The 12,317-nt window shown below is 52.2% G+C and overlaps 1 protein-coding gene across 1 annotated transcript; it reads right to left on the reverse strand.

The window, feature by feature from the left end:
* Nucleotides 1-5,958: 5,958 nt before the first annotated feature.
* Nucleotides 5,959-8,343, reverse strand: ACP5 (acid phosphatase 5, tartrate resistant). The gene is made up of 5 exons (XM_032884099.1): nt 8,258-8,343; nt 7,751-8,011; nt 7,424-7,551; nt 6,955-7,300; nt 5,959-6,562 (listed from the first exon to the last, which is right to left on the reverse strand). Exons 2-5 carry the CDS (start codon nt 8,009-8,011, stop codon nt 6,290-6,292), a joined length of 1,008 nt encoding a protein of 335 aa, XP_032739990.1. The 5' UTR covers nt 8,258-8,343; the 3' UTR covers nt 5,959-6,289.
* Between the last annotated feature and the right edge of the window lie 3,974 nt (nt 8,344-12,317).

The following is a 12,317-nucleotide window of genomic DNA, read 5'->3' on the forward strand; positions in this document are numbered from 1 at the left end:
GCGGTGGCTGAGTTTCCAGCGAGGGAAAGGCTGACTTGCCCTTGGCCGCAGCATCTTCACTTGTCTTTTCTCCCAGTTCAAGCCCCAGCCCCTCGCAGCCCACCTGGGTCTCCCCAACTTCGGACACATTCAAACATCTCAGGGATAAGGAATTGCAGATACCATTACGGCTGAATCGGTGACGGGGGAGCTTGTCGGACTGTCTTCTCAAACTTTAATAAGAGCCTGCGGATCTTCTTAAAGTTCAGGTCTGATTCTTTAGGTCAGGTGTGCGGTCTAAAAGTCTACATTTCCGACTAGCTCGCCAGTGACGTCCATGCTGCTAGTCCGCGGACCACGCTGGGTGCTGAAGTTGTAAGAAAAGACTGGATAGGCATACATGGACCAGACCACGTGGAGTGTTGTGGGCCATGTTAGGGACCGCTTTGGAGTTGGAGGAAGAAGGAAAAAAGGGGTTATGAATCCCACAACTTAGGGAAGAGGCTGGACATAAAGTATCAATTACTGCACTCTTCAGGGTAGTACTGCACTGTCGCAGAGGAGAATGTGTGGCTCTCAAAGCATATGATGTGGTGGGGACTGCCAAGCCAGCCTGAGAGCTTAGGGAAGGCTTCTCTGGGAGACTGACACTCAGGCTGAAATAGAAGGCTGGGCCGGAGTTACACAGAAACATGAAATTTCTGGAGTGAAGGAGAGAAAGGAATCAAAGATGAAAGCCACTATCTGGAGGCCTTGGGTTCTGCCTCTCAGGGAGATGATTTGGAGGAGAAATCAAGCGTTGTGTTCTAGCCATGACTTTTGAGACAAGCAAAAAGAGGTATGGGACAGGTTATTGGAAGTGGAGTCTGGGGCTCAGAGGAAGGATCTGGGTGTGATTTTGAGAGCCACTCACCTATGGAGGTGATCTGAAGCCTTGGAGCCTGAGGAAGTCGTCTGGTTTCAGGGTGAGGGGCAAAGTATGGCAAAAGAAGAGGGCTAAGAAGGAGACTAGGGGCACCCCATCCTTGGATGTTAGGAAAAGGTGTCAGCAAGAGACAGAGCAGACTGATGAGGTAGGGCGGGGAGAGGTAGGTGTCCTTTTCCAGCAGCCTCCAGAAGAAGGTATTTCAAAACAGGGAGAGTTGGTCAGCTGTCTCACATGTGGTTGAGACATTCACTGAGATGAGGAAAGAGAATTGACTCTTCTGACTCTGCAAGTGTTTGGTCACTGGTGACCTTGATAAGAGCTGTTTTCATTAGAGCGTTCAGGAAAATAATTATTGAGAGGTATTTTAAGTTGAGCTATCTTCAAGGTAACCCCTAGGGGGCAGTATTAGCCTTGGAACTGACTAGCGACCTTTTTCAGTGCGGATAAAACTTGTATACGCTGTGGATGGGATCCCACTCTATGTTTCCTTGAAATTTGCTATTACCCTGAATAGTCAAAACACATCCGAGTAGCTTTTGTTTTTAGTAGCTACACAGTTCGTATTGCAACTCAGCCATAGTATATATGGACAATCCCATATTTGCTCATGATTGCCGGGTTTGTTAGTTTCTTTTCTTTCTCCTTCTATTTTCTATTTCTGTCTTTCTCACTTTCTCCTACCTTCCTTCCTACCCAGCTTTATTGAGATAATAAGTGACAGAAAATAAATCTCAGGTAAAGTACGAAATTTCATGTTTTGACATATGTGTCCACCCATGAAACCATCACCACAATTAAGATAGTGAATGTATCCATCACTCCCAAAAGGTGTCTTTTTTTCTTTTTTCTTTTTTAAGATTTTATTTATTTAGGGGCATCTGGGTGGCTCATTTTGTTTAGCAGCTGCCTTCGGCTCAGGCCATGATCTCAGGGTTCAAGTCATGATCTCAGAGTCCTGTGATCAAGCCTCATATTGAGATCCCTACTCAGTGGGGAGACTGCTTCTTTGTTTCCCTCTGCCTTCTGCTCTGCCTTGTTGTGCTCTCTCTCAATCTCTCTGTCAAATAAATAAATAAAATCTTAAAAAAGAAAAAAGACCAAACTCCTAGCATGGCCCACAGGGTCCTGCATGGCCTGGCCCTTCCTATTAAAGAAAAAAAAAATTATTTATTTGAGAGACAGAGACAGAGCATGAGGAGGGAGGAGGAGCAGAGAGAGAGAGAGAGAGAGAGAGCAAGAGGGAGAAGCAGACTCCCTGCTGAGCAGAGAGCCCAATGACAACATGGGGCTTGATCTCAGGACCCTGAGATCACGACTTGAACCCTGAGATCATGGCCTGAGCCGAAGGCAGAGGCTTCTCCGACTGAGCCACCCAGATGCTTCAGCAACCCCCAAAAGTTTCTTCATGTTTCTTTGTAGTCACTTCCTGCCCCTGCCCCTGCCCCCAGCCCCTGGCACCAACTGATCTGTTTTTAGATCCTATAGCCCTTATATTTCTCAGAAAGTCCTATGGACAGATTCATACATTACGTACAGCCTTTCGACTTTAGCTTCTCTAGCTCAGCTCACTCAGTTTGAAGCTTGTCTGTGTTGTGTCTATCAGTTGTTTCCTTCATTCTATCACTAAGTTGTATCCCATTGTGTGGATGGACCACAGTTTGTTTATCCTCGCCCCTGTTGATGGCCGTGTGGGTTTTTCCAGTTTGGGGCAAGTTATGAGTAGAGCTACTCGCAACCGTCTCATTATTATCTTTGTGTGGATGTACTTTTTCATCTATTGTGTCTTCTTTCTTTCTTTCTTTGATTTTATTTATTTATTTGACACAGAGAGAGAGAACACAAGAGGGGCAGTGGGAGAGGGAGAAGCAGGCTCCCCGCTGAGGAAGGAGCCTGAGCGGGGCTCGATCCCAGGACCCTGGCATCAGGACCTGAGCCAAAGGCAGATGTTTACCCAACTGAACCACCCAGGCGCCCCTGTGTTTTACTTCTATACTAAAATATGTGATCCCTCTGGGTTTTAGTTTTTGTCTCTTGTCTGAAGTAGGGCTTAGGCTCTGTCTTCTGGGAAAATTGACAAGGCAAATAACACCTTTCTGCGGATTTACAGCACCGCCTTCAACCTGCGTCACGTTCTCTTGCGTTCTTGAATTTGTTTCTGGATTTCCCCTGGATGTTTTCTCTGATCTCATGTCACGTTGTTTTGATGACAGTGCATTTCGTTTAAGGCAGGTCTCTTACCTTCTTATTTCTGATTCTTGGCCTGCGAGGTTGTTGAGGGTGTACACTGACCTCCACGACCAGCTGCTGTCCTCAAGAGAACGCTACTGCCTGTCCTGGCCCTGGTGTGAGGAGCAGAGTTGGGGAGATAATAATATCCATGGTGATGGTGGTCGGATCACTAGAGGTTGCCTGGGGAGAGTGAGAGGAGATGAGAGCCTGTGAGTGGCTTTGAGGAGCTCTGCCATCGTGTGGCTTCTTTCTAACAGTGGCTGCATGCTACCTGGCATTCTCCCCGGAGCAGGATGGAAGCCTTCCGAGGGCGAGGGTCTGCCCTGCCATATTCTTTTTGGCTTTTCTTGGGTCTGCAGCTGCCTGACACAAGGCTTGGTGCTTGGCAGCAGTACTCGGTCGTTGCCGAGAAGGGGGCCTGGCTGACCATCCCGCTCCCTGCCCCTCATTCCCTGTGTCAGCTTGGATGTGTCACTTCTCCTTTCCACGTGCTGGGCCTGTGAACAGGGACATTGGGCTAATTCCACGCTTTGGGCCCTGTGAACAGAGACATTGGGCGGACTTCTGATTCAGATCCCCGCCTGCCCGGAGCCTCTGAGTCAGTGGGAAGAGGCTGGGTAGCTGTGAACCGCCTGGACAGTTGTGGTTAAGATTAAGGGTCTGCCACTTCCTGGGCTTGACCTTGGGCACATCACTTAATCTGTCAAGCTTCTGGAATATCCTCAGAGAAGCAAGGATGACTCTGGCCCTGGCCTCATGGGTCGGGACTAGAAGTGATGGTGTGTTGTTGTTGTTGTTGTGTGGTTTTTTTTTTAAGATTTTATTTATTTATTTGACAGACAGAGATCACAAGTAGGAAGAGAGGCAGGCGGAGAGGGAGGAGGAAGCAGGCTTCCCGCAGAGCAGAGAGCCCGATGTGGGGCTCAATCCCAGGACCCTGAGATCATGACCTGAGCCGAAGGCAGAGGCTTTAACCCACTGAGCCACCCAGGTGCCCCTTTGTTGTTGTTTTTTGCATAGAGCTTGGCAGGCAGGTAAACATTAGCTGGAAGGAACCCAGGGCTAGCATTTTGGTGAGAGGGCTTTGCTTCATGTCCATAGGAACCTGCGCGTCTGTTAACAAATGTAACAAGATCGACTTCTTTTAAGTAGCAAATAGAAGGTGCCCCTTTCAGCCTGTTCCTCTCCCTGGAAGTAACTCAGTTGCATTTTGTCCAAGTTGTTATTTCATTTCACTTGGTGAGGCTGACCGTTGGAGCCCCACAGGTGGATCCCTGCCCTGTGGCAGCTGAAGTGACAGTTGAGGGCGGGCCAAGGGAGCAGTGTCTGTGTCCGGCCTCTCCCTGGCTGGTTCAGGCAGTGTGTGGGTGGGTGTTACTCAACTCCCCCCACCCCCACCCCTGCAACCCCCTGGGGGAACTAGACTTCTCTGCAGTTTTGGACTTAGGATGTCCAATGTCCATTCTGCTTTCAACATTTTATTGTAAGAAACGGGCCCTGATATAGTTCTGCTTCTGGAAGTTTTGCTATGTACCTACTTGCACAGATATACAAAGGCACACGGCTCCAAGGGTATCCCCTGGAGCTGTGTGTTTTGGTTTTGTTTATTTAAAGATTTTATTTATTTATTTGAGAGAGAGAGAGAGAGAGAGAGATTGAGAGAACAAGTGGGAGGAGGGGCAGAGGGAGAAACAGACTCCCTGCAGAGCGGGGAGCCCAATGTGGAACTCCATCCCAGGGCCCTGGGATCATGACCTGAGCCAAAGGCGGGGCTCGATCCCAGGACCTGAGGACCATGCTGTGAGCTGAAGGCAGACCCTTAACCGACTGAGCCACCCAGGCACCCTGAAGTTGTGCTGGAAAGAGGGAAGAATTGGAAAAGATTTCACCGGACCCCAGCCAGGAGCCAAGCTCCATGGCCATTATAAAGAAGGGTGGTCCTACCTGTGGGAACATATCCAATTTATCCTACAAACATATTTGTACACGTAGGTAATGAACGCATAGAGGCATTTCCCGCGGCAATGTTTGAGGACAGCAAAATTATTGGAAGCAATGCAGACAATCCTCAGTAGGTAGCTGGTTAGTTAGATGGACAGTGGGACCGGGCGGGGCCTCTGTAGCTGGGGCAAGAGCCAGAAGCTCCCCTGAGAGCTGATGGGCAGATCTCCAGGTGTAACAGGCAGCAACAGCCAAGTGCAAAGTGAACCTTTGGGGCTGTGGGAAATGCTTCTATCTTGATGGTGGTGGTGGGTTTGTGGCTATGTGCCTGTGTTAGAACTCAAGGAACTGAGTTTAAATGTGTCAATGACACGGCCATACCACTGGTTTGAAAACAAATAAGCAAGGCGCAGATCCATGGGAGAGGGGAGAAAACAAGTTCACGTACGCTCTTCTTTGAACAGAGAAACCCTGGAAGGAAACAAGGCATTTACAAAGAGTTTTTTTTCCTTCCAGGAGAAGGGGACAGAAGAACAGGGAGGGGAGCAGATAGTTCATTTTTCTATAAACCTTAGATTTTTTTTTTTTTATCCCCATGATGGCATTACCAATTCCATACGGAGATGAGCAAAAGGGAATGTTCTGTTATGGACATGTTATGCTGTTGTGAGCAGGAGCGTGCGTCCAGCTCTGTTGTGTCTGTCGTGTTGTCTTATGCAGGAGGAAGGCTTGCTTGGCATGGTAACCCTGCTTTCTGTTTGGTCTTTCCTTAAAATCTCATCCATGCCTCAGGCCGAGCGAGTGGGAGGGTCCCCAACCCTCTGGGACCCAGGTGATGGGACATGCCAGCGAAGGGAGGAAAGAGACGCTCAGGGCATACATTCAGCCAATGCAACTGTTCTTTTATTGAATATTCGGCAGTGACAGAAAGATGCTCGATTCAGGAGAAGGCTTTCCCTCCCTGCCCCCCACGCCCAGAGCTTGGTTTGCACAAGCCTGGCTACGGGGGTGCAGCGCTCCAGCTGGTACATGTGTCCCTGTGTTTTCCACATACGTGGGCATCTTTGTCACAAGGGCCACCAGGGACCACAGCTCCTCGTCTGTGGTTCTACCCCTGCTCCGCTGCAGCCCGGCAGGCCTGTGAGAAAGCCTGCCCGTGGGCACGGGTCCCAGCAGAGCCCACCCACCCCCTGGCAGGGAGGTTCCTCTGGCTCAGGCCTTAGGGTGGTGGACTCGTGGGCGCTCGGGCCTGGCTCGCCTTGGCAGTCTGGTCTTGAAGAGGGACTTGCCCGAGGCTTCAATGTAAGTGACGCTCATCTCTTTGGGACTGATCTCCACGTAGGCAAAGCCACCCAGCGAGTCCTCAGCCCCATAGTGGAAGCGCAGGTAGCCGTTGGGGACCTTGCGCTGATGCTTTTTCGAAGGGTCCATGAAGTTCCCGGCCCCGCTCAGCACATAGCCCACACCATTCTCATCCTGAAGGTACTGTGCGCGGAGGGCACTGGGTCAGTGGGGGGCCCCAGCCCCTTCGAGAGGTTGTTTGTGGCCCCCCTGTCCGGAGTCCAAGGTCAGGTGTGTCCCTGACCATAGAGTCACCCTGGGCAAGGACCAGAACCCCCCCAGGGTCTCGGTTTCCTTCCCTGTGGCCGTTTATCTATCCTGCTTCACAGCCCGAGAACTGAGTAAGCAATTGGCCACTGGTGGCTAGTATGCTGACTTTTAGGTAACTTCAGGCTGTTTCCCTGGTTAGACAGCATACATTGAGGGACATTTGGGAGACCCCACCCCACCCCACCCCCCCAAGCAGCAGAAGGATCCCATGCAGCACATTGGCTGGGCTGGGCTCCCCTTCCCCACCTCCCCTGCAGACCGCTCACCTGCAGGTTGTGGTCATGGCCACACAGGTAGGCAGTGACCTTGTACGTGGCCAGCAGAGGCATCAGCTGCTTGACCAGACAGCGGGTGGGCCCGTGCTCAGCGATGGACCACACCGGGTAGTGGCCGGCCACCAGCACGTAGTCCTCCTTGGCCACTGCCAGCTGCTTCTTGAGCCAGGCCAGCTGTGTGCGGGCCAGCGCCGGGTCCCGGGGCCTCTCGGGCTGCTGGCTGAGGAAGTCGTCTGAGTTGCCACACAGCGTCACTGTGTCCAGCATGAAGATGGCCACGGACACGTTCGACCGTGGGACTTTGAAGCGCAGACGGTAGTAAGGACTGGGGAAATTCCTGTGGGGGAGACGGAGGCAGGGGGTATGTGTCTTGAGCAGAGGAGCCCCAGGTTCAGCGCAGGCCTGGGGGCCTCTCGGTCCACTGGGGCGAGGCAGGGCCGAGGGGGTGGAGCAGGCTCACCAACGCTGAGAGATCCTGGAGAAGGCTATTTGTGCCGAGACGTTCCCCAAGTGGTCGTGGTTGCCAGCCAGCACGTACCAGGGCACATTGCGGAGAGAAGAGGCAGAGAACACATCCTCGAAGGTCTCCTGCAGTCCACAGAAGGGACACCCGCCCCCCAAACCCCAGGGTCAGGCAGCTACCCAGATGCTCCCACCAAATTGGGGGCTGGGGACATGGAGTGCTCTAGGTACCCACAAATGTCAGCTTCCCCCTGCCCTCTCCAGAGTCCACAGGTCAAGTGGCTTTTCCACGTGTGTCCCCCACCCCACTCTAAGTGGCACACACCTGAAACCTCTTGTCATTGGCATCCTGCACCCCACTGAAGTAGAAATTGTCCCCCAGGGACAGGATGAAGTCTGCACCGAGAATCTGCACGGTCCTGGCAATCTCCTTGGCATTGGCCATTTCCCTGGCAGTGTGGAATGGGGCATTGGGGACTCCTCCCCAGTCACCCAGGGCCACAAAGCGCAGGACGGGGTTGGCTCCATCAGCCAGGGGGAGCACCAGCCAGGCTTGCAGGATGAGCAGCACGGTCTGTGTGTCCATCTGGGAGGAGGAGAGATGAGTCCTGGGCTGAGGCATGGGCAGTGGGCCTTTGGGACCCCTGCTCAGAGACAGGGAGACAGCTCCCTGTAGGGCCGGCCCAGGGGGAAGCCCTGGGTGTGGCCCTTGTTCCCAGGACTTCAGGCAGGAGTCCACTGGGAGGGTCAGAGGGTAGGCGGGGCCCAGGGGCCGGGAAGGGTGGCTGTGCTGGCCCCTTCTGGTCACCCTCATCCCACACCCAGCACTCACCCTGGGGGAGGCACAAGGCAGTCAGCCGGGGGCTCAGAGGCAGGTGAGCTCCTGTCAGAACTGGTGGGTCACTGAGCCTTTATTCCCTGGGGCGGAAATGGATCATTAGTGAGGATGATGCAGTTTCTCCGCAGACTGTTCCAGAAGCCCTCCCCTTTGGTCATGTGAGTTTTGGAGTTCCCCAGTGCTGGACACGGGATTCAGGTGGGGGTCTGGCCCCCGGGTGAGTGAAGCCTCTGTGTTTGCCCACATGAGCTTGTTTGTGTAATAGGCCCGAGGCTCCCCGTTATCTGTGTGTGCCGTGTCTGTGGCTGTATATCTCTGTGCCCCAGCCAGACCCATCTTGTGTGTCCATGCACTCCCAGGAGGTGTTTGTCTGCCTGTGTCTGGGTGTGTCTGCGCTGTTTCCTGTGTGTAGCCAAGCGTGCCTGCCTGGGTCACATGTCTGCGTGTGCCCGGGAGTCCTTTGTCCCTGTAGATGTGCACGGAGAGCCTGGCAAGGCCCGTGTGGCATGTGGGTGACCTTTGCCTGGGATCTAAAGTGGGACTGCGTGGGCCATCGATTTGTGACCCTGCACTGTGGACTGACTTGTGTTGTGGGTCTATGTTGTGTCTCACATGAGTTGTGTGTTTGACAACATCTGGGTTTGAGTCCCAGGGTCACCTCCCTCCCCCAAACACCAGGGTCTCCCTTTTCCAGGAAGTCCTGCCCACATCTTCCCCTCCTCCCCATCCCCCATTCCCCACAGGAGGAACCCAGGCGGGGGCAGCTGGTGACACACCACGTGACCACTGATTTTTGACCCTCACACACTCAGCACCTGCTTGCAGGCCTCCCAGTGCCGGCTGCCCCAAGAGTAGGCAGGTGGGTGCTTGGGCAGTGCCCCCCACCCCCCTGCACCGGTGCCCTGTCTGACCTGCCCCTCACCAACCTGCCTTCCTCCTTCCGCTCTGACTTGTCCCCTGCACACTCACGATGGGCCAATTGGGGGGGGCCCTCTTTTCAACACGGAGGTCACTGGCTCAGGGAGGTGAGGTGACCTGCCCCAGGTCAGCCAGCAGAGGCTGGCTGTTTGTGCCTCCTGCCCCCGCAGCCCGGACAAACAGGAAGTGGGTCACCCGGGCAGGCGGAGCAACCCCCCTCCCGCCCCCGGGGCCCCAGCGGCGTTCACACCCGCGGGGCCGTCTCACCTACCGTCTGCGGCGGGAGTAGCAGTGGGCCTGGCGGCAGGGGAGCGGGGCGCTCGCGGTGGCGGGCAGCTCGGCTTGCAGGAGGCCGTGGCCTTCCCGCCAGGTCCACGGGCCCCGGGCGGGCCCAGGTGATCCCCCACGGGGAGGGCAGGCGTCTGGGCCTCCGGCCCTCGGCCGCCGCGCCTCCGAATCCGGCTGAGCCGCCGAGCGCCGCCACGCCTCCTTTGGGGCTCAGGCGGCACATCTGTAGAATGGGGTTCAGCAGCCCAGGGGGAGGCTCAGGCCCGCCGACTGGGTTACAGCTGGGGCCAGCGACGGGGCTTAGACACCAGAGTTCCTCCCTCTGCCCCCACGCAGGCCGAGTCGCCCCCCCCGCCTTCCTTCACACCTGGGGCGCCCACAGCCCCGCGGTGGCTGGGTAGGGCTTCACCCTGGGCCTGGCCACCCTCTAGTGAGGAAGTATGTCGTCTTCAACCTCAGCTTCCTGGTCTTTAAAATGGGTGTGAGGGCAGACAAGTCAAATCTTCCCTAGAAAGAATTCCAAGTAAGTGTAAGTGGAAAGGGCCCTTCCAGGAGCTGGAGTTAACCCTTCCAGCTTCTTTTTGGGTGTGGTCTAGAGTCAAAGGAGTTAGTGACTTTCACCCAAAGAATAAAGAATGGGAAAGCAAAAGACAGGAACCTTCCCAGGAGAGACACCTGGCAGACACCCTCTTAACCAAAGGGTCCAGGCTAACAGCCCTGGGGATAAGTCTCACTGACATCATGTCATGAGAAGGACACCTTGCCTCTGTGGGTTTCTTCCCAGGAACCTGTAACCACAAGTGGAGGGTGAGAAAAATAACACCCAGGAAACACCCAAATTGGGTGATATTCTACAGAATACCTGACCTGTATTTGCAAAAATGCACCAGTCCTGGAGAAGAAAAGTTAGAGGAGTGGCCACAGATTATAGCAGACACAGGAGACATGAGGACAAAATGAAATGTGGGATCCTGGACCAAAAAAGGGCCAATTGTGGAAAAACTGGTAACATCCAAATAAAGCCTGAATTTCGGTGGAGTACCCTGCACCACCTTTTGCCACTTTTCTGGAAATCTAAAAATATCCTAAAATTAAAAAAAAAAAAAAAGATTTTTCTTTGAGAAAGAGGACTGATCCAAGAAACCTAAAATTTTATTCAGCATGTATTGAACACCCACTGTATGCCCAGTACTGGCTAATCCAGCAGTGAACAAGACAGACAGGAAAACCTGCTCTGTTGGGGCAGGGAAATTATACTCTAGCTGTTAATTACTTTCCTTTCTTTGGGGACGGGGTGGGGCATTCTCTTTCCATTTTATATTTTCTGTGCTGTTTGGATTTTGGCTTGAAAGCTATTGTTAGTCATTTTGCTAGACTTCCTCTTGACATATCTATATGTTAAAATGTAAACCCAGGAAACAAAGACCTCATTTCAGATTCAGGGCAATGGGTGTTTTCTGGGGAGATGGGCTGGGGACAAGGGGACTGGGAAGGGGGCCTCTACTTTCTCCTTACTGTTTCCATTCATACACCCACACAATATCTGAAGCATTTAGGATTAAGTGTTAATATTTGCTTCTTTATATGGAGGGTATTGGAGTATTTTAGGGATTATCTTCTTTTCTTCCTGTGTTTTTTTATTTTTTTGAGATCCCACAAGATTATATGTATTATCTTTTTTAGTACATAGTCTTCATAAAAAGGTTAGAAAATACTGAAAAACAAAGAAAACCATTACACTTACCTCTCATACTCCTGCCCAGAGAGTCACTATCCATTAATTTCTTTTTCCTGTCAATTATTCTATGCCTACATTTGTCTTCAGAAAAGTGGGAAACAATGATACATACCATTTTATAGCTTTTCCAAGTGTTAACATTTTCTATATATATATATTTTTTAAATGAAAAAGTGCAGGGGCACCTGGGTGGCCCAGTTGGTTGAGTCTGACCCTCAGTTTTGGGTCAGGTCCTGATCTCAAGGTTGTGAGATGGATCTCCATGTCAGGCTCTGTGCTGAATGGAGAATCTGCTTGAGATTCCCTCTCCTTCTCCCTCTGCCCCTCCCATGTCTCTCTCTCATATAAATAAATCTTCTTAAAAAAAAAAGAAAAAGTGCAAAAGCATGGGAACATGATCAAAATAAACCAGACTTTGTGTTGAGCGTGTAAGGAAACCTGTGGATTCCTGGCTTTATCTCTCTGGTCACCTCCTGGATTCTGAATAAGCTCTTATCCTTCCATTTGCCCAGCAGAGCCCTGTTCTGCCCATTTTCTATGGAGGTGGATGAGGATTTGGCTCCCTCTTGCCTTGTGTCCCAACACTAGCGTCAATCCTATGGTTGAGTTCCTCCTTTGGCTTCTGAAGGCCCTGCCCTCCCAACTTCCCCTCCCCTTGTAGTCACACTCCTGTGGCCTCTCACCCTTCCTGGAATAGAGCCCCATTCTGACCTCAGGGCCTTGGCTCTTGCCATTCTACTTGCCTAAAATGCCCTTCCTTCCCCAGATACTCTGAGGCTTCTCCCCATCGTATTCAAGTTCATGTAATGTGTCAAAAATGCACCCCACTCTTACCTGACTCCCTCTTACCCTCCTCACCCTCTGGAACCCTTATCACTGCCTGACAAACCACACAACTGCTTATCTCATTTTCTGTCTCCTCACCAGAATGATCTCTTAGGGGACACAAACTCTCTTGGCCTGGTTCACTGCTGTTTTCTTTGGCATCTGGAATCTGGAGAACAGAAGGGCCATTGCTGAAGAATTATTTGGGGAATGATGGAATAAGCAATAACCCTCAGGACACACACACTCCTCCCTTCCGTCTGAGTGTCCAGCCTCCTACCCTTA

Source organism: Lontra canadensis, unplaced genomic scaffold (genome assembly GCF_010015895.1).
Source record: "Lontra canadensis isolate GAN:19392208 unplaced genomic scaffold, GSC_riverotter_1.0 scaffold88, whole genome shotgun sequence".
In the NCBI taxonomy this organism is placed as follows: domain Eukaryota; kingdom Metazoa; phylum Chordata; class Mammalia; order Carnivora; family Mustelidae; genus Lontra; species Lontra canadensis.

What these genes read in the sequence shown, in the direction of transcription:
- ACP5 (XM_032884099.1), bottom strand. Translation starts at nt 8,011, where the DNA reads ATGGACACACAGACCGTGCTGCTCATCCTGCAAGCCTGGCTGGTGCTC. An exon ending in CCAATGACAAGAGGTTTCAG is followed by an intron (nt 7,552 to 7,750) that starts GTGTGTGCCACT and finishes TGTGGACTGCAG; the next exon opens with GAGACCTTCGAGGATGTGTT. An exon ending in GCCATGACCACAACCTGCAG is followed by an intron (nt 6,563 to 6,954) that starts GTGAGCGGTCTG and finishes CTCCGCGCACAG; the next exon opens with TACCTTCAGGATGAGAATGG.